General features: G+C 45.5%; 1 protein-coding gene across 1 annotated transcript; it reads right to left on the bottom strand.

The window, feature by feature from the left end:
- Positions 1-5,936: 5,936 nt before the first annotated feature.
- LOC142663521 (neuropeptide Y receptor type 4-2-like) lies at positions 5,937-15,166 on the bottom strand. The gene is made up of 2 exons (XM_075842243.1): positions 15,001-15,166; positions 5,937-8,640 (listed from the first exon to the last, which is right to left on the bottom strand). The coding sequence occupies exons 1-2, from the start codon at positions 15,156-15,158 to the stop codon at positions 7,548-7,550; spliced, it is 1,251 nt and encodes a 416-aa protein (XP_075698358.1). The 5' UTR covers positions 15,159-15,166; the 3' UTR covers positions 5,937-7,547.
- Positions 15,167-22,800: the final 7,634 nt, after the last annotated feature.

The raw sequence follows: 22,800 nt of genomic DNA, 5'->3' as shown, positions 1-22,800 counted from the left end.
ACGGGAACCAAGAAGCTATTTGATAAGTGGCAAACATTTATAGAATTGCAATGTACAGCAGCCGAAATAGCGGAAATTGTTAGGCCCTTCCAGTACACAAAGTGGTATTGTACACAGCTCTTGGCAGGCACTTTAGGGGGGTTGCAACTCTGAATCAGCTGGGGGAAAAAGTAGAAACTTATTGATGACCTAGGTCGTGTCGGGGTTGGGGGAAGTCATGCTTTCGGTCCATCTGAAGATAGACAATTATGCCATGTTCATGTGTTTATATGTTTATGTGTTATGTTGAAGTTAATTCAAAGTTAATTCCATGACAGTAGAGTGCTGCGCACTCATGATGTAACTGTTACGTGAAATGTTTGTAAGAAAATGTGAAAACTGATAATAAAAAAGATATTTAAAAAAAAAAAAGAATGTTGTGCACCGGATGATAAAACAGTATTCACATTCGTGTTTCTATCCTGTGCCGGTCTTAGGTTACATAGTACTCTCCGCACCACCTTGTTTTGGTGACCTCCTTCAGGCAAAGTGGTAAGCTGGCGTTTTGGCTTAGACGTTGTATCAGAGATTTACTGTGGGTAGATGGCGAATGGGTTTAAAATACGACCTCCCCCGGTGAATAGATAATACTGCCATAAAGTGCACAGATAACAGTGCCATACGGAACCCAAATATTCTCACCATGCAAAATCCACATGAAAGTACAACGTAGTGCCCAAATAATACCACCATGTAGTGCCAAATTAAGACTTAAACAAAGTCCAGCTACCAGTGTGGCACAAACTGTGCCCAAATATGATGCCTTCCTACGATGTTGCATGACACGTCAATAAGATGGGTCATGAAGCATCGATTGTAAGGGTCTGACCATTGGGAACACATGGCCTCTCCCCAATTAAATAAATGTGGCTTCCCATTCTTTAAATAAATCGTTACTAGTATATTTTCCCCCTTATCACCACTAGTAAAGGAAGTCTAACTAACTATAAGACCTCATTTACTTATGGTGGTAGTGGTGTAGACGAGAGGAACACAACAGCTTCTAAACATCGAATGATACCTCCCCGATATTTGGTCAAGTCTATGGCACCTCATTGAAAGCATTTTATACTAGGTGGTGCCCGAAGGCTCTTAAATACGTTCTAAAGTTGACTCTTCAAGGGACTTGGCTTCAACATGCCCAACGGTCCAGATGCTTGAAAGCTTTGATCCTAACCTGTAACTCAGATAGAAACCATACCCCCTTTGAGTCTTTATGAACCCAATTTACTCCCCCTTGTAATTTTGTGTCATTGCTCTATGGGCTACTCCTGGGAAATAAAGAGACGGTGATGCCTTTGGTTACGGTTTGGGAAATGGGGTTGGGACAGTCTTTCGACTGGATGAAAGCCAAATCTGCCAGAGAAGCCTTCCATTCTGGCCGGTAATGCATAGAAGCGCGAAGTCAGTGAGGTCTCACAGGGCGGCTCTCCATTCTGGATAACAAAGAGGGTCCCGAGCTAAAGGGTCAATGGATAGTGGAGTGCTGTGAGGAAGAGGTGGGTACTCATCAGTACATATGGTGGAGATGCCAGCTTATCACCATGTTCGGAGGAGCTCTTAATCAATTGCACAATCAGTGGGCACTATGCTCTGTACCTTACCGGGATCCATGGCTAAACAAAAGAAGGACCTACTACAGTTGTATCTACAGGTACCTCATCCAGATACTGGAAATCTTGGGTTCCACCATCGCTATCAGAGTAGTTCTCTGTTTTTACTATAATCCATTGTATGGAGTGACTTGTGGCTTTAGACACTGGACGGTATGACAAATACCACATAATATGGTGACAACCCTTCCGTTGCCTCCAGAGTAATACCAAGAGCAGAGACATCCGTCTATTCTGGGGCATAAATGGTGCAAGTTACAGTATGAAATACTATGCAAGCCCAAGGAAGTGCATGGTTTTAAGGTAATGTTCACTTCATCTGGATGTCCACTTGCTGCTCTCGCTCTTAAGAGTAGACTGTGATAGTCCCTCAATTGCCCTCAACCATTTTTGTGCCTGCTGCCCCGATTGCTCCACGGTTTGTTCTCCTGGATTCCTATCCCATCTCACTGCCACCCTGAAGTTCACGACTCAGATATTTCACCTTCATAGCTTCTTGGGCTCCAGGTTCTGTCCTGTGCCACCCTAGAAGGTCGTCTTAACGGCTCCAAGGTCCATACCTAACTACGAAAAAATATATATTATCACGCAATAAATTTCATGTAAAAAGTTGCATCATTCTACAGGTTACTTCACAAACGTTCACTTTACAATCACTCATAAATTGTGTAAATTGCTACGACAGTCCTGCATCCACGACTGTGGAATTTCTGGAAGTATTCATCAATGACGATGGCCTACAAAAGTTCTGCACCATTTGTTTGTGGGATATTGGGACGTTTGTAAAGCCATCATTTTGTCCGGGTTAGAGGGAGTACAGGGGTTGTCCAGATTAGAAAAAAAAGGTCTATTTCCAGAAGCAGCGCCACACTTGGGCTGTAAACTAGGAAAGAGTAAAAGAGACACGGCGCCACATAGTGCAAATAAAAGAGGGATAAATGTAGAGCTACTAATATAGTAAAAAGTGCTCACCTTAGGTTGTAGACACTGGCAGGTGTCACAACGGTTTAAATAGCTGCTGCCGGGTCCGTAACACAACAAAACAGTGTTTGCTGTCAAGTATTAGTAATAAAAGGAGAGCAAAAAAGGGGACCAAGGGCGCTGCTATTAATGGAAGGCTAGGCAAACATATAGTTCTATGTTTATTAGTAAAGTAGACAGGCTACGCGTTTCAACGCCGGACCAGCGTCTTCATCAGGCCAATCAATAAAGACGCCGGTCCGGCATTGAAACGCGTAGCCTAGCCTTCCATTAATAGCAGCGCCCTTGGTCCCCTTTTTTGCTCTCCTTTTTATTACTAACACTTGGGCTGTGTCTGGTATTGCAGCTCACTCCTATTTAAGTAAATGGGGCTGAGCTTCAATACCAGAGGCCACCCATGGTCAAGAGTCAAATATGGACTCTTTTTCTTTCTAACCCTAGACGACTCTGTTATGATGTAATTGCCTAATATGACCAATCATGGTACTAACACTGTACTTTACGCCTTGACCAAAATAAAACGGAATATCAAAGATATCATTGGGATCACTAAAGGCCCCATGGAATAAAAAATTGGTGGCGTGCACGGTACCCAGTAACAGTGTCATATAATGCATATACAACTTATACGGGACTTAAATATTAGATAATTGCCAGCAAACTCTGCTCCATCTAATGTGTATGAGGGCAGCTCCACTGTCCTCTGACCATTGTGAACCTGAATGGAGAGCCGCCCTGTGAGACTGTCACGGAGTCCATGAGATTTTCAGTCAAGGGTCCAACAGAGGCTGGCGTGAACCCACTTTATAACCAAGGGATTTGACTGGGGCTAAACAGTGGAGCGGAGTCTAAGGGGACCCCTGGTCTTCACTTTTTAACCCCGGTAGAGGGATCTGGACTTTGCTGCAGGAGAATCCCAGGTCTCTATCCCAAGTGTAGTCTCCCTTGGATAATGGCCAACATAACATGTGTAGTGTCAAAAGGTGTTGCATGGCATAGCAAAAGATCAAGGTATGTAATGGGTCACGTAGATAATGGTCAGGGCAGGTCACAGTAATACGTCACGGGTAACTAAGCAAAAGGTCAGGAGAGGTGGCAGGCATGGATAGTCAGGGTAAGGGCTGAGGTCAAAAACACGGGAAATCCAATAAATGAGATAGCTGAGACTCTATGAACACTGGGAATACTAGAAGAACCAAATTGCTCTGGCAAAGAGCAAGAAAAAACGAGGAACTTAAATGCTCAGGGAAGCTGCGTTAAAATTATTTTTGCGCTAGGACCCAGCCTAGAGCGTCGGCGGCAAGAGCAGCCGCCAAACGCTGAGCAGTGGAGGAACAGCGTGCACCGGGACGCCTTGAGAAGGTAAGTACAACGCGGGAAGCGGGGGACATCACAGAGACCTTGTGGACCTCGTGCATCTTTGCATTTGGTACATCGGTGCATTAAATTGATGGCCATTCATTTGATGCCAGACCTAGCTCCTTCTAGCGATAACAGTTAATCATTGGAAAGTAGAGAAGTCAGTTGGTCACCGTACCCGCTTCCTTTGTAAAAGGGAACCAACCCCTTTTCACGCTTAATCTTTGGTCAATTAGGAAACAAGCATTGCCAGAGGTAGCTTATCCCCCTTCAACTATGGCAGTGGACATGCATGCTAGACCGTCGAAATGTTTGGAGCTCCGACCCTTAGTAATAAATACGGCATAATCACCTCTTCTGCCACATTGTTGTAGATACAAATTTCTACGTGAAACTCCAATATGCTGCTTCTCGAAGTGTCTGAAAGGGCTGGAGTGAGGTTGATAGTGGAGTCCCCTAGAGGGTGGAGGCCCGTAGTCAATTGCCCCTTTTGCCCTCCCTATAATCCAACCATGGGAATCACATTATTCCGTTTGTATGAATTCAGCGACCCTATATCTAGACCTATATTATCTTTGACAAATGGCTTCTTTATGACCGGCACTAAAAATATTATTTACTGTTTACTTATCTCAGACTTCCTCTTTATACTGAAAACTATTGTGTCATGAGACACGGCAGATTGACCTCTACAGTATAAACAGAGTTCGTGTATGAACTTCAGCTGGAAACAATTTGTAGAGATGGATGATCTCCTCTCTGCCCAATGGGAATTACATGGTACAGTATGTTCCCTCTGAAACCCAATGACTCTTCCCATGGTCTAGAGTGGCTGAAGATGACGATCCCCCATTTAAGACATAGAATACAAGCTGAACATTCCCACGAAAAGTAGCATGAGAGACAAAAACAATGGGTCTCATTCATCAAAACCTAACAAAAAAACTGTCCTTGTTGCCCACGGCAAATGAAAGAAGTCAACGTTTATTGCCACGGTCCCCACCACACAACTTCGGAATCTCACTGATGACATTTTCCCATCATCATCTAAAGCAGGGGCTTAGCTATCGAAGGTGCAGCGGTTGCGGCGGATCAGCCAGGCTTTGGTACCTGAGCCCTTCTGCCGCATGAGAATACAGCAGTACTATAAATGGCATGTGATCTACGTGGGCAGGGGTATAGATTGGGTACTGGGGCCAGGGAGCTTCAGGTGAAGATCACAATTGTCCAAATTAGTTTTCTGTGGTTCTTTATTGATCTAAAAGCTGGACAATAAATATGTGAGACCGGAAAGATTTGATGTCATGAACGGACTTGTTGGCATAAAACCTCTTTGAGGCGACCACCAAAATTGCAAAATAAATGTTTTTTCAGAGGGGGGGTCCTCTTAAAGTGTCAATCCAAACTTACTCTCTCGCTCGATCTGATATCGGTAGTAGAGAGCCGTAACTGAAAGCTTGACGGTAGAGTTGACAAAGCAACCGCGCGGCGCCCAGAATATTTATTAAAATAGGACCCGTGCATGATACTCGCTGGGCATCGTACAGGGACTTTGGCAACTGTACCACCCAGTATGCAGTTACGGCTTTCCACGCCTGATGTCAGATTTGGCGGGAGAGTAACTTTAGGGGAACACTTTTAGTAAGAGGGACAATAAAGACAGAGGGAACAGAAAATCTGTCGTAGAAAAATTTGGTCTAAATCGAGGGTGGTCTTCTCAAAGAGGTCGGCTTTTGGAGAGGTGTTATACAAATACCTGTAGTTGGATGCTACGATGCTTTGGCAAATGTTGCTGTAGAGCAGATCATCACTTTAATATTGTCTCCAGCGTGGAAAAAAAAAACTAGACGACAATTCAATTTAAAAGATTGTGTTGTATTTTGCCATTACAAAACGCCAACAAGGCCAATGATTAGATGGTCGAGCACATTTGAAGATAACCCTACGTAAATTACTCCAGTCATGTCATGTTCTGCTCATGGTTTCAATATCTTTAGAAAATAATATACTGTATGTAGGTTGGAACAAATGTTCTTGGGTTGTCCTATACACCAGATGTTTTGCATGGACAACCAGCTACGGAAGCATAAACGACCTATCTCATGTCTACACCCATTATGGCAATCAATACCTACTCTTTTAAGTAGGTGATGATGTGTTTTCCAGGGATAGAGTTAAAAACCTTTTGGTTTCTTGAAGGCGTTGTGCACCCAATGATATTAGGGCTCTGTACAATCTCCGAGCTGTAATATGGTGCCCATAGACTCCTACAGAGCTCTACTATACCTCCATATGCCTCTGATTTCATAATCATGCTGTATTTTGGAGCTATTCTAGCCTAGAATGCTTTCAGGGCAGAAGAGCTCCATAATACATCATTGTACTGAGCACCATATGGCGGCACACTGAGTGCCACCGGTTCTGTTCACACCTGCGTTCTATATTTCCATAGTTCTGCATGATGGAAACCAATGGCATTCAACAGACCCCATTGACTATAAGGGAGTCCGTTGGGTCTCCATCACGGTGTCCAGCATTTTTGCTGATGCCCTACACCGACTAACCCATATATTTTTTGGGCTATGTTGTTTTCTGAAACTGGCCTAAAGTTATATGTGTAGTTAAACTTCCAAATCACTCGTACAAAGACACAATGAAGAGAAAGTGTAATATATAATATAAATACACAATATGTTGAACTTGTCAATTAAAACTGTATTTTACATCCAAACTGTACAGAGTGTAATTCATATGTCCATATTATCCTCAGTGCTGGAGAGTACAAGTAACATTACTGAAGTCCTGTGCCCCATACTTGTTTACATTCCCATAGTTTGACGGAAAATCTTCAAATATTTGTTTTCACTCGGGGTGAAAGGAAGTTTCCAGTTATTTCGACTCGTCATTGAGACAATGTTATGATTTCCAGATGTTTCTGCTGTAACTCAGAATGCCTATTATGCCCACAACAGATCCTCGATAACGCACAGTTGTGTAGATCTTGACAAACAGGTTTATGCTCCAGTAACCATTCTACGGCATTTTGATCATCTTTTTGACCCGTCATGTAGATCAACCAGCTTAGTATCCAAGAGTCTTGGTCTTCTATAAATATGCTGCGACTTGAGGAGAAGTCAACGAGAGGCTCCAATGACCAAACCAACTATATGAGGCCATAAGATTTTTCGTTTTTATGGACAGTAATGTACAAAGAAGAGAGGGTCCCTCACAGTACAGATGGACCCTGCACAAGATGCCGGCTTTTCCACACCCATTCTGTGACCCTTGGGCCATTCCGTCATACCCATGTTAGGAAGTTCCTCTAGAGAGGTTTTCGCCATCCAGTAGTAAAGAGGATGGAACCAACCAGGGATGGACTCACTCTCTAAGGGCCCCATAGCACCTGAATTTTCTGTCTCCATGATATCTACGACCTTGAGTTTGAATAAGATGTTATATGACTATAAAGCACAAGTCTACTGTTCTTATGTGCTACGTTGGAAAGTCTTTGAGGGAAATGGTAGCCCATGAAAGTCTTATCTTGTCTGTCCCCTCTCAAAATGTGCCTTGTTCAGGTTCTGAACATGGTGACCCTGGCAAAATGGTGCCAGTGGTAGAGGGTTTGATCGATAATGGATGTTTTTCGGACTCGTCTAATATATATGGTCCCTTCTTTCTCCGGCCTTTGCATCTCTGGACCAATATCTTGACTTCTTGTTTTACATTGGTGTTGAGCAGGCCATATATGACTGGATTAATGCAGGTGGAAATCATGGCAAGTAGGTGACAAAATGAGAAGATAAGATTGTGGTAACAAACAGAGATCAGTTGGTGGTTCCATTCCACAATAATGTTAAAAATTTGAAGTGGCAAGTAGCATACTGAAAATGCCCCAAGCATTGATGCTAACATAAGATTCACTCTTCTCATATGAGTATAGCTTCTTCCAAATAGACCTTCCCTGCGACGCAGGTGTACAGATATACGAAGATAGCAACAGAATATAAAACAGAGGGGTACAACAAATTGCAGAAGTAGAAGAGTAACTGTGTAAGCCCTTCCCTGTTGGCTTGATGTCCAATACTCGACACATACAGACTTGTTGGCAAGAAAGTCTAAGACCTTCAAGTCTACAGCATAGACCAACGGTAAAGCCAGAAGGGAGGCCAGTCCCCAGACAAGGAGTACAGCCGTGTAAGCTTGAGGGACATTGGGCTTCCAACCAGTGGGATGCACAATAAGTTGGTGTCTCTCTAATGCAATTAGGACTAAGATCATGACAGAAACAGTAACTGATGCACATCCAACGAAATTGGTGATCTTACACAAGCATCGACCAAACACCCAATAATCCATAATAGTGTAGACCACTGAGAAAGGCAAGCAAAAAATTCCAACCAGTAAATCCGAGAAGGCCAAGTTGGCAATCAGAATGTGTGTTACGTTTCCCTTCTCCTTCCTCCGGCAGATCACATATATCAGAGAGCTGTTCCCAAGCAAGCAGAAAAATATCAACAGACTATACGAAGTCCCAAGGAACGGAGTTATATCTGGGGAATGTCTACAGTTATTCATGATTGAATTCTGAAAAAGCAGAGCACTAGACGATTTGTTTCCAAAAACTGTGTGGTTCATCTTGTCTTGAGGACTATTCAGAAATGAAAAAAAAAATGCGTTAGTTACGAGGTAATAAATCAGTTTTTAATATTAGCCTATTGACATTGTCCTACAATCAATCTTATCTCCAGGTTGTCTGTACACCCTCAAGGGTAAGTTCACCTTTGAATTACTTTTTGCACTTTATATAGGCATAATCTACATTGAGATACTTTTAAAATGCATTATTTATTGAGCTGAATTCACATTTCTTCTAATTGTTCTTGGAAACAGTCAACGAGCTTGTCGACAGACACACCCCTAACAGCTGAGCTTGGTTGCCATATACTAGTGGTTTTTGTGGTCTCTATCAAGAGGCAATAACAAGTTTTGACTGCCCTGTGCCATCTAAGGTTTCAGACGTGAGCAGGTCCTACCCAAGTTTCATTCCTGTTTGGCCATATAATGGTGGCGAGGAGGTGCGTAGGGTATGGTATGGGTAAATAAATATCCCTTAGATGGTAGGGAAACGTCTCCTAGCAAAGGTGGTAAATCTACACAATTTTTTAGGGTTACAATGGACAGATACCAGGCCATTGCCAAAAAGGGACATGTAAAAGTTTTTGATTTGGAGGTAATAAGACTATGAGGTAAATGATAAATTACCCTGAACGTCTCAAAAGGGGTTCCCTTACACTTCGATTATGCCAGACATGGAAAACCACCTGAATAATAGGGTTAGTAATCCCTACAGAGCTATTATTTTTTTGGGCTAACCAATGGGTTGGAATAGGATGGGTGATAGGGCTGAAGACGTGGTCTTGTTGGCGTTTTGAAGAAAGCCGGGGTCTGTACCAAGCCAAACATGGAGAAGAAAGTGGTTGATAATTTTGAGAGAGATTTTACTTTCTCTGAAAATCTAAAAGTTCAACCTATAAGGGGATCAAGGGTCTCCACATTAACTCCTAAATATTTACGTGTGGTATGGTGACAAGGCCACTAGAGGATTTGGCGATTTGTTATCTAACTACACAGGTCCCAGTTACCCTTCTCCTCTTCACTGACCATTGTTGATTATAAATGGAGATGGGTAAGAGTCATTAATAAGAAGAGTGGCCGTGAACAATACGTCAGGTAGACCTACACAAGGTCTGTGATAAAAAAAAAAACAGTCCATCCTCTCAAAGGCCTTATCATCATCTCTGCCGAGAAGGACCAGTGGTGTAGACGCTTGTCTAGCGTGGTGGATCAGATGAACATGTCTAACCATGTTGGGATGAGCTTCCCTACCTGGGACAAACTCCATTTGCTCCTCATTAATCGGATAGGGGAGGAGAGGTTCTGCTTTTGGGCTATCAGTTTAGTATCCTTGCTCTCTCATGTCTAACGTCCCATATATCTCATCCCACTAGAAGAAAAATATGTTCAAATAAAATGACCGGGGTAAGGGTAGACCTGAGAGAAACTGCTTAATATTCTTGAAGCCGTTACAATAGTGAATAGGGAGACCATCTGGTACAGGATTTTTGCCCATTGTTGTAGATTCGAGCAGAGCTGTAGGTAGGTTTTTCGTCACTCGGACATCCTAGGACAAGGGTTCAGTTTCCTGCCCACATCCCGGTATCTAAATATCCTGACCACAGCAAGTAGCTTGTTGGCACTTCTTCCTCCCCGGCACCCCGCAACCGGTAGCTGCCCTAGATTTCCGGACTTTTTCAAGCTCTTGCAAGAAAAATGAGATCTGTATCCTAGGCTTGTGTCTTAGGCTCTGTTCTGATTCGGGGGCTCCGTCAGTGGGGTCGATGCGGTCTGTCATCCGACGGATCCACCACTTGGTCAATTTTGTGTTTCTGTTCCTATGACGGAACAAGAAAACAGAACTGATGACGCAGACAAGATGGGGTATGAGAGTTCAGGGGGTCCTGACCATAGAGGTCAAAAGATATATCAATTGGCCTCCCGGGGGACTACCATTGGCTTTGCCACACAACCCAGCTCAGATGTTTGTATAACTTCATCCAATACTATTCATATCAGATACATCTCCATGTGTATTACCTAACAGCGGGGTGATGGCCAAATGATTGGAATCGGTGTTTGGATGTGTGCGCGTGCCAGGATTTCCTTCCAATAAAGCAGCAATAGCTTCACTATCAGCCATTGAGTAATGCACCTAAATTGATTGTTGACACTGTAATCTTCTCGCATTAATTGTTTTATTCTGTTATCGGGTAGAACATGTTCCCATGCACTCGGTACAAACTCATAGATTACACTGCCCCAATCCTCTGTCAGGTGGATGACTCACATCATCATCCATTGTAATCATACTATTTCGCTGGTCCGTCTTCCTCTGGAACATTATAACTAAAAATAAATATTGTGAAGGACGTTCAATGGTTAATAAATTGGATTTGGAATAAGAAAACAAAAAACAAGTGTCAAAACTGAACTTTTTGATCTTGCCCCCCCCATCATTCATGCTGCCATATAAAGCCCACTGTACGTAGACACATAATTGTGCCATACACAGCTGATGTAGTACCATAGTATACAACCCATGTAATATCACCAACCATAGACTATGTAGTACCATTGTACACAGCGCTCATAATACCGCCATACACAGCCCCCAAAATAAAGCTGTACACTGCCAACATAATACCGCCATACACAGCCCCCAAAATAAAGCTGTACACTGCCAACGTAATACCGCCATACACAGCCCCCAAAATAAAGCTATACACTGCCAACATAATACCACCATACACAGCCCCCAAAATAAAGCTGTACACTGCCAACATAATACCGCCATACACAGCCCCCAAAATAAAGCTGCACACTGCCAACGTAATACCGCCATATACAGCCCCCAAAATAAAGCTGCACACTGCCAACGTAATACAGCCATATACAGCCCCCAAAATAAAGCTGCACACTGCCAACGTAATACCGCCATATACAGCCCCCAAAATAAAGCTGTACACTGCCAACGTAATACCGCCATACACAGCCCCCAAAATAAAGCTGCACACTGCCAACGTAATACCGCCATATACAGCCCCCAAAATAAAGCTGTACACTGCCAACGTAATACAGCCATATACAGCCCCCAAAATAAAGCTGTACACTGCCAACGTAATACCGCCATATACAGCCCCCAAAATAAAGCTGTACACTGCCAACGTAATACCGCCATACACAGCCCCCAAAATAAAGCTGTACACTGCCAATGTAATACCGCCATATACAGCCCCCAAAATAAAGCTGTACACTGCCAACGTAATACCGCCATATACAGCCCCCAAAATAAAGCTGTACACTGCCAACGTAATACCGCCATATACAGCCCCCAAAATAAAGCTGTACACTGCCAATGTAATACCGCCATATACAGCCCCCAAAATAAAGCTGTACACTGCCAACGTAATACCGCCATACACAGCCCTCAAAATAAAGCTGTACACTGCCAATGTAATACCGCCATATACAGCCCCCAAAATAAAGCTGTACACTGCCAACGTAATACCGCCATATACAGCCCCCAAAATAAAGCTGTACACTGCCAACGTAATACCGCCATATACAGCCCCCAAAATAAAGCTGTACACTGCCAACGTAATGCAGCCATATATACAGCCACCAAAATAAAGCTGTACACTGCCAACGTAATACCGCCATATACAGCCCCCAAAATAAAGCTGTACACTGCCAACGTAATACCGCCATATACAGCCCCCAAAATAAAGCTGTACACTGCCAACGTAATGCAGCCATATATACAGCCACCAAAATAAAGCTGTACACTGCCAACGTAATACAGCCATATACAGCCACCAAAATAAAGCTGTACACTGCCAACGTAATACCGCCATACACAGCCCTCAAAATAAAGCTGTACACTGCCAACGTAATACAGCCATATACAGCCCCCAAAATAAAGCTGTACACTGCCAATGTAATACCGCCATATACAGCCCCCAAAATAAAGCTGTACACTGCCAACGTAATACCGCCATACACAGCCCCCAAAATAAAGCTGCACACTGCCAACGTAATACCGCCATACACAGCCCTCAAAATAAAGCTGTACACTGCCAACGTAATACCGCCATACACAGCCTGCTTAATATTACGTACACACGTAATACCGCTATATACAGCCGTACACACGTAATACCGCCATATACAGGCTGACAACAGGCTTACATCTAGTTACACAGAAGCACGCCGCACCTAGGGGGGCAGATCTCACAGACTTAGCGGATCCCCCTCCCGCCACGTGACGCAAGGGTGACCCACAGCTAGGTACATTTTCCGCATTTATATGGGACCGCACTGGAGCTACCAATGCTTTGGGGGCTGTGATTATGGATAGAATAGAAAGTGTAAATTGACATGACGATATCTGCGTTCTCCTCATCCATAGGTTCCTGCGCTACATGTTCATTTTCATTTTCAAGAAGTTTAAACTAAACGTTCAAAAATGTTCCGACATGTCATAGGTTTTGATCGGTGGGGGTCCGATCACTGAGACCCCACTGATCGCTAAAAATAAGCGGCAGAAGTGATTGGGTGAGCGCTCAGCCGCTTCTTTTCTGATCGGCTTTCCTCGGAACAGGATAAAAAGTTTATGAGGCTGTACCCCTTCCAATAAAAGCCGAGCTGAGACGAAGTGGCGCAGAGCTCACCTGAGCGCTTCTCAGTGGGGGTCTCAGTGCTCGGACCCTCACAGATCAAAACTTCTGACATGTTAGAAGATTTTTGAACGTTTAATTACCTTTTAATTAATATTTATTTCAATTGTAAAGCTACGAGGGGGAGAGAGCGAGAGAAAAAATATGATAGATAGATATGAGATAGATAGATAGATAGATAGATAGATAGATAGATAGATAGATAGATAGATAGATAGATAGATAGATAGATAGATAGATAGATAGATAGATAATAACTGATGGTAACATTTTGGGCACATATAATAACACCTCATTATTTCACACTTTCCCGTGCTGCTCCCCTGCACCCCTCTCTGCTCCCCTCTCTGCTCCCTTCTCTGTGCTCCTCTCTGCTCCCCTGCGCCCCTCTCTGCTCCCCTCTCTGCTCCCCTGCTCCCCTCTCTGCTCCCCTCTCTGCTCCCTTCAATGCGCCCCTCTCTGCTCCCCTGCTCCTTTCTCTGCTCCCCTTTCTGCTCCCCTCTCTGCCCCCCTGTGCCCCTCTCTGTGCCCCTCTCTGCTCCCCTGCGCCCCTCTCTGCTCCCCTGCGCCCCTCTCTGCTCCCCTGCGACCCTCTCTGCGCCCCTCTCTGCTCCCCTCTCTGCTCCCCTCTCTGCTCCCCTTGCGCCCCTCTCTGCTCCCCTCTCTGCTCCCCTGCTCCCCTCTCTGCTCCACTCTCTGCTCCCCTGCTCCCCTCTCTGCTCCCCTCTCTGCTCCCCTGCGCCCCTCTCTGCTCCCCTCTCTGCCCCCTGTGCCCCTCTCTGCGCCCATCTCTGCTCCCCTGCGCCCCTCTCTGCTCCCCTGCGCCCCTCTCTGCTCCCCTCTCTGCTCCCCTGCGCCCCTCTCTGCTCCCCTCTCTGCTCCCCTGCGCCCCTCTCTGCTCCCCTCTCTGCTCCCCTCTCTGCTACCCTGCTCCCCTGCGCCCCACTCTGCTCCCCTCTCTGCTCCCCTGCTCCCCTGCTCCCCTCTCTGCTCCACTCTCTGCTCCCCAGCTCCCCTCTCTGCTCCCCTCTCTGCTCCCCTCTCTGCTCCCCATGCGCCCCTCTCTGCTTCCCTCTCTGCTCCCCTGCTCCCCTCTCTGCTCCCCTCATTGCTCCTCTCTCTGCTCCCCTCTCTGCTCCCCGGCGCCCCTCTCTGCTCCCCTCTCTGCTCCCCTGCTCCCCTCTCTGCTCCCCTCTCTGCTCCCCTGCTCCCCTCTCTGCTCCCCTCTCTGCTCCCCTGCCTGCTCCCCTGCGCCCCTCTCTGCTCCCCTCTCTGCTCCCCTCTCTGCGCCCCTCTCTGCTCCCCTCTCTGCTCCCCTGTGCCCCTCTCTGCTCCCCTCTCTGCTCCCCTGCGCCCCTCTCTGCTCCCCTCATTGCTCCCCTCTCTGCTCCCCTCATTGCTCCCCTCTCTGCTCCCCTCTCTGCTCCCCTGTGCCCCTCTCTGCTCCCCTCTCTGCTCCCCTGCGCCCCTCTCTGCTCCCCTCATTGCTCCCCTCTCTGCTCCCCTCATTGCTCCCCTCTCTGCTCCCCTCTCTGCTCCCCTCATTGCTCCCCTCTCTGCTCCCCTCTCTGCTCCCCTCTCTGCTCCCCTCTCTGCTCCCCTCATTGCTCCCCTCTCTGCTCCCCTCATTGCTCCCCTCTCTGCTCCCCTCTCTGCTCCCCTCTCTGCTCCCCTCACATCTTCATACACATGTCACTCCTCATGGATGTCCTTACCTTGGCAGGAGGTGGATATCTGGAGAGTGCTGGGTGAGATTGCTAACTCTCTGCTTGTGTGTTTGTTTATACGGTACATGTGGGCGTAGTGATCGTGCTACTACCACCCCCATTCTCCTCTCCACAGTCCCACAGCTCTCTCTGTTGGTGGAGTCCATGCTCTGTAGCCATCATATCCATGTGTAAGTATTCAGGGGTGAGCTGCCCCTTGTGTGGGTGGCAGGCAGTACCTCTCCCGGATTTCCGAGCAGCTGCATACACAATATTGATCGTCAGGATGAAGGTAAAGAATATTCTACACACGGTCAAACAATGGCGCTCGTTACCGGAGCGTTAACCCCTAAGACATTGATAAAAAACATTGTAAACATCCAAAATATCCTGTCACATTGTAACATCGGGGACTGAATCCCCAAAATAAAAGGGAAAGTAGCGTGGCCTCGAAATGCCTTTAGTGGCGACCATGGGCTTATATATATATATATATATGTTGGCGACATATAAAGACGTGTTCTGCACCTCTGAGCGCTATTGTCCCGCTGTTTTTTGTGCGGTTGTTTTCTTACTCCCTCCTTGTACATTGGTGAAATTGTCGGACAAGTCGGGAGAAGCGCATCCACGTCGTTCAGCACTGGAGGAGACTGGTTGACTAGTTGGGGCAGGTGCTTGGCTTGTAAATGTCCAGGATGTACGGCGTGATAGCAGACACATGAACGTACGTGTGTCATCGCGCCTGGGGGTGGCACTTAGTGTATAAAATGGCGGTCAGCATATCTCTTCATTTTGAAGCATTGTAAAGAGGAACAACTGATGCGGGGTGGCACATTTTTTTAACATTAACCCCACCCAGTATCCTGACTTCATACTGCCCCCCCTCAAAATATCAAGCCCCCATAGGGCCTTTCCACACAGTATAATGCCCCAGCGTCTCTCCACAGTATAATGCTCCCATATTGCCCCCACACACAGTATAATACCCCCATAGTGCCCCATATGCAATATAATGCCCCATAGTGCCACCCCACACTATAATGCCCCATAGTGCCCACACACAGTATAATGCCCCATATGCAATATAATGCCCCAGACTGCCTCCCCCCACATAATTCCTCCATAGTGCCCACCCACACAGTATAATGCCCCTATTGTGACCCACATACACACACACACACACACACACAGTATAATGCAACAATGTGCCTCCTAAAAAAAATACTCCCCTAGCCCAGTTCCCTTGACGATTGGAGAAGATCTCTCTGCTCCTCCGGTCTGTGTCTAAATGGCTTGGCACAGACCGGACCCAAAGATGTTACTGCATGGTGGGAAGCGCAATGATGTATTGGCACTGTATCCCGACAGGACATGTACAATGTATACACAGAACCGCACATGTGATAAGAGGACATGTACAATGTATACACGCAGAACCGCACATGTGATAAGAGGACATGTACAATGTATACACCCAGAACTGCACATGTGATAAGAGGACATGTACATTGTATACACACAGAACCGCACATGTGATAAGAGGACATGTACAATGTATACACACAGAACCACACATGTGATAAGAGGACATGTACAATGTATACACACAGAACCGCACATGTGATAAGAGGACATGTACAATATATACACACAGAACCGCACATGTGATAAGAGGACATGTACATTGTATACACACAGAACCGCACATGTGATAAGACGACATGTACATTGTATACACACAGAACCGCACATGTGATAAGAGAACATGTACAATGTATACACAGAACCGCACATGTGATAAGAGAACATGTACAATGTATACACACAGAACCGCACATGTGATAAGAGGACATGTACAATGTATACACGCAGAACCGCACATGTGATAAGAGGACATGCACAATGTATACACACAGAACCGCACATGTGATAAGAGGACATGTACAATGTATACACCCAGAACTGCACATGTGATAAGAGGACATGTACAATGTATACACACAGAACCGCACATGTGATAAGAGGACATGTACAATGTATACACGCAGAACCGCACATGTGATAAGAGGACATTCACTATGTATACACACAGAACCGCACATGTGATAAGAGGACATGTACAATGTATACACGCAGAACCACACATGTGATAAGAGGACATGTACAATGTATACACCCAGAACCGCACATGTGATAAGAGGACATGTACAATGTATACACACAGAATCGCACATGTGATAAGAGGACATGTACAATGTATACACACAGAACCGCACATGTGATAAGAGGACATGTACAATGTATACACACAGAACCGCACATGTGATAAGAGGACATGTACAATGTATACACACAGAACCGCACATGTGATAAGAGGACATGTACAATGTATACACACAGAACCGCACATGTGATAAGAGGACATGTACAATGTATACACCCAGAACCGCACATGTGATAAGAGGACATGTACAATGTATACACCCAGAACCGCACATGTGATAAGAGGACATGTACAATGTATATACGCAGAACCGCACATGTTATAAGAGGACATGTACATTGTATACACCCAGAACCACACATGTGATAAGAGGACATGTACAATGTATACACAGAACCGCACGTGATAAGAGTACATGTACAATGTATACACGCAGAACCACACATGTGATAAGAGGACATGTACAATGTATACACCCAGAACCGCACATGTGATAAGAGGACATGTACAATGTATACACGCAGAACTGCACATGTGATAAGAGGACATGTACAATGTATACACACAGAACCGCACATGTGATAAGAGGACATGTACATTGTATACACACAGAACCGCACATGTGATAAGAGGACATGTACAATGTATACACGCAGAACCGCACATGTGATAAGAGGACATGTACTATGTATACACACAGAACCGCACATGTGATAAGAGGACATGTACAATGTATACACACAGAACCGCACATGTGATAAGAGGACATGTACATTGTATACACACAGAACCGCACATGTGATAAGAGGACATGTACAATATATACACACAGAACCGCACATGTGATAAGAGGACATTTACAATGTATACACCCAGAACCGCACATGTGATGAGGACATGTACAATGTATACACACAGGACCGCACATGTGATAAGAGAACATGCACAATGTATACACACAGAACCACACATGTGATAAGAGGACATGCACAATGTATACACACAGAACCACACATGTGATAAGAGGACATGCACAATGTATACACACAGAACCACACATGTGATAAGAGGACATGTACAATGTATACACACAGAACCGCACATGTGATAAGAGGACATGTACAATGTATACACACAGAACCGCACATGTGATAAGAGGACATGTACAATGTATACACACAGAACCGCACATGTGATAAGAGGACATGTACAATGTATACACGCAGAACCGCACATGTGATAAGAGGACATACACAATGTATACACACAGAACCGCACATGTGATAAGAGGACATACACAATGTATACACACAGAACCGCACATGTGATAAGAGGACATGTACAATGTATACACACAGAACCGCACATGTGATAAGAGGACATGTACAATGTATACACACAGAACCGCACATGTGATAAGAGGACATGTACAATGTATACACACAGAACCGCACATGTGATAAGAGGACATGTACAATGTATACACACAGAACTGCACATGTGATAAGAGGACATGTACAATGTATACACACAGAACCGCACATGTGATAATAGGACATACACAATGTATACACACAGAACCGCACATGTGATAAGAGGACATGTACAATGTATACACGCAGAACCGCACATGTGATAAGAGGACATGTACAATGTATACACACAGAACCGCACATGTGATAAGAGGACATACACAATGTATACACACAGAACCGCACATGTGATAAGAGGACATGTACAATGTATGCACACAGAACCGCACGTGATAAGAGGACATGTACAATGTATACACACAGAACCGCACATGTGATAAGAGGACATGTACAATGTATACACACAGAACTGCACATGTGATAAGAGAACATGTACAATGTATACACACAGAACCGCACATGTGATAAGAGGACATGTACAATGTATACACACAGAACCGCACATGTGATAAGAGGACATGTACAATGTATACACACAGAACCGCACATGTGATAAGAAGACATGTACAATGTATACACACAGAACCTCACATGGGATAAGAGAACATGTACAATGTATACACACAGAACCCCACATGTGATAAGAGGACATGTACAATGTATACACACAGAACCGCACATGTCATAAGAGAACATGTACAATGTATACACACAGAACCGCACATGTCATAAGAGAACATGTACAATGTATACACACAGAACCGCACATGTGATAAGAGGACATGTACAATGTATACACGCAGAACCGCACATGTGATAAGAGGACATGTACAATGTATACACACAGAACCGCACATGTGATAAGAGGACATGTACAATGTATACACACAGAACCGCACATGTGATAAGAGGACATGTACAATGTATACACACAGAACCGCACATGTGATAAGAGGACATGTACAATGTATACACACAGAACCACACATGTGATAAGAGGACATGTACAATGTATACACAGAACCGCACATGTGATAAGAGGACATGTACAATGTATACACCCAGAACCGCACATGTGATAAGAAGACATGTACAATGTATACACACAGAACCACACATGTGATAAGAAGACATGTACAATGTATACACCCAGAACCGCACATGTGATAAGAAGACATGTACAATGTATACACACAGAACCGCACATGTGATAAGAGGACATATACAATGTATACACAGAACCGCACATGTGATAAGAGAACATGTACAATGTATACACACAGAACCGCACATGTGATAAGAGGACATGTACAATGTATACACGCAGAACCGCACATGTGATAAGAGGACATGCACAATGTATACACACAGAACCGCACATGTGATAAGAGGACATGTACAATGTATACACACAGAACCGCACATGTGATAAGAGGACATGTACAATGTATACACACAGAACCGCACATGTGATAAGAGAACATGTACAATGTATACACACAGAACCGCACATGTGATAAGAGGACATGTACATTGTATACACACAGGACCGCACATGTGATAAGAGGACATGTACAATGTATACACGCAGAACCGCACATGTGATGATGACATGTACAATGTATATACGCAGAACTGCACATGTGATAAGAGGACATGTACAATGTATACACGCAGAACCGCACATGTGATAAGAGGACATGTACAATGTATACACAGAACCGCACATGTGATAAGAGGACATGTACAATGTCTACACGCAGAACCGCACATGTGATAAGAGGACATGTACAATGTATACACACAGAACCGCACATGTGATAAGAGGACATGTACAATGTATACACGCAGAACCGCACATGTGATAAGAGGACATGTACAATATATACACACAGAACCGCACATGTGATAAGAGGACATGTACATTGTATACACACAGAACCGCACATGTGATAAGAGGACATGTACAATGTATACACCCAGAACCGCACATGTGATAAGAGAACATGTACAATGTATACACACAGAACTGCACATGTGATAAGAGGACATGTACAATGTATACACACAGAACCGCACATGTGATAAGAGGACATGTACAATGTATACACACAGAACTGCACATGTGATAAGAGGACATGTACAATGTATACACAGAACTACACATGTGATAAGAGGACATGTACAATGTATACACAGAACCGCACATGTGATAAGAGGACATGTTGTAATGGCGGATGGAGGTGAAGGGAACAAGTGAGCCCTAATCTACCCACCGCCCTGTCCCTGCCTACTTGCAACGACCCGCCCTAGGCGACGGGGTACAACTGGGCGGCGGTCCCTACGCTGTCTAAGTGCAAGGGGGTACAAACAGGGAACACGCAAGGGAATACAGTAGCCCACGGAACGCCGCGAGGAAACGGAGCGTGAAAGAGCCAGTCAGGATCAGGAAGTAGTGGGGTATACAAACGGGAGCACGGAGCAGGAGCAAGCCAGGGGCAGAGCAACGCAGGATAAACGGAACTGAAGCAAGGCAGAAGCACGGCAGAAGCAGGCTGGAGCAAGGCAGCAGTGGGGCCAGGAATCCAAGAGAATAACAAGCAAGGAGGAAGAGAAAACGGCAGGTATAAATGGACAGGGGGCGGAGCTAACTCTGACTGACCAGGCCGCGATAGGCTCTCCCACTCCTGAGCCTGCCACCCTGATTGGTGGGAGCAGGTGTCAGTCTCAGAGGTCTGGCCTCAGGTGTCGACTGATTAATCCTGGGAGTATACCCAGACATAGTGCCTGGCAGATCCTTTACAGTACTCCCCCCTTTATGAGGGGCCACCGGACCCTTACTAAGAGGACCCGGTTTAGTGGGGAAGAGAAGGTGGAACCTCCTGATCAATACCCCAGCGTGAACATCTCGAGCAGGGACCCAAGTCCTCTCCTCCGGCCCGTATCCTCTCCAATGGACCAGGTACTGGAGGGAGCCCTGGATCATCCTACTGTCCACAATCTTGGCCACCTCGAATTCCACCCCCTCAGGGGTGAGAACGGGAACAGGAGGTTTCCTCGAGGGGGACCAGGACGGGGAGCAGCGTTTCAGGAGGGAGGCATGGAAGACGTCGTGTATACGAAAGGATGGGGGCAGCTCCAGACGGAAGGAAACAGGGTTGAGGACTTCAATGACCTTATAAGGTCCAATAAATCGGGGAGCAAACTTCCTGGACGGGACCTTAAGGCGCAAGTTCCTCGACGACAACCACACAAGATCCCCGACGACAAACCGGGGGTTAGCAGAACGTCTACAATCAGCCTGAATCTTTTGTACGCTCTGGGACGCCTCTAGGTTCTTCTGAACCTGGGCCCAGACTGTGCACAGTTCCCGATGAACGTCCTCTACCTCGGGATTATTGGAACCACCAGGGGAAACGGAGGAGAACCTAGGATTAAACCCGAAATTACAGAAAAACGGGGAGACCCCTGACGAGTTACTGACCCGGTTATTCAGGGAAAATTCGGCGAGGGGAAGGAATGAGACCCAATCAAATTGACAGTCAGAAATGAAACACCTTAAATATTGTTCCAGGGATTGGTTAGTCCTTTCCGTTTGGCCATTAGTTTCGGGATGGAAGGCGGAGGAGAAGGACAGATCAATCTCCAATTTTTTACAAAAAGCTCTCCAAAATAAGGAAACAAATTGTACCCCTCTGTCCGAAACGATATTGACTGGGGCCCCATGGAGACGCAAAATGTGTTTCACAAACAAAGAAGCTAACGTCTTGGCGTTAGGTAGTTTCTTAAGGGGCACAAAGTGGCACATCTTGCTGAAGCGGTCTACTACCACCCACACCACCGACTTGCCCTGAGATGGAGGCAAATCGGTGATAAAATCCATGGAGATATGGGTCCAAGGTCTCTGGGGAATGGGCAAGGAACGTAGTAAGCCCGCAGGTCGGGACCTAGGGGTCTTGGACCTAGCACAGACCTCACAAGCGGCGACGTAGGCCCTAACGTCTTTAGGCAACCCAGGCCACCAATAGTTTCTGGTAATGAGGAGTTTGGTACCCAAGATGCCAGGATGACCAGATAGAGCGGAGTCATGGTTTTCCCTGAGCACCCTTAGCCGGTATTGCAGGGGGACAAACAGTTTGTCCCCAGGGAGGT

This window comes from Rhinoderma darwinii, chromosome 11, assembly GCF_050947455.1.
Source record: "Rhinoderma darwinii isolate aRhiDar2 chromosome 11, aRhiDar2.hap1, whole genome shotgun sequence".
NCBI lineage: Eukaryota > Metazoa > Chordata > Amphibia > Anura > Rhinodermatidae > Rhinoderma > Rhinoderma darwinii.
The sequence above is the reverse complement of the archived record's forward strand: the minus strand, read 5'-3'. Positions and strand labels throughout refer to the sequence as shown.

Excerpts from the sequence above, each read along its gene's own strand:
- LOC142663521 (XM_075842243.1), bottom strand. The coding sequence starts at position 15,158 with ATGGACTCCACCAACAGAGAGAGCTGTGGGACTGTGGAGAGGAGAATG. Across the intron at positions 8,641-15,000 it reads GATATCCACCTCCTGCCAAG|TCCTCAAGACAAGATGAACC; the intron begins GTAAGGACATCC and ends ATTTCTGAATAG.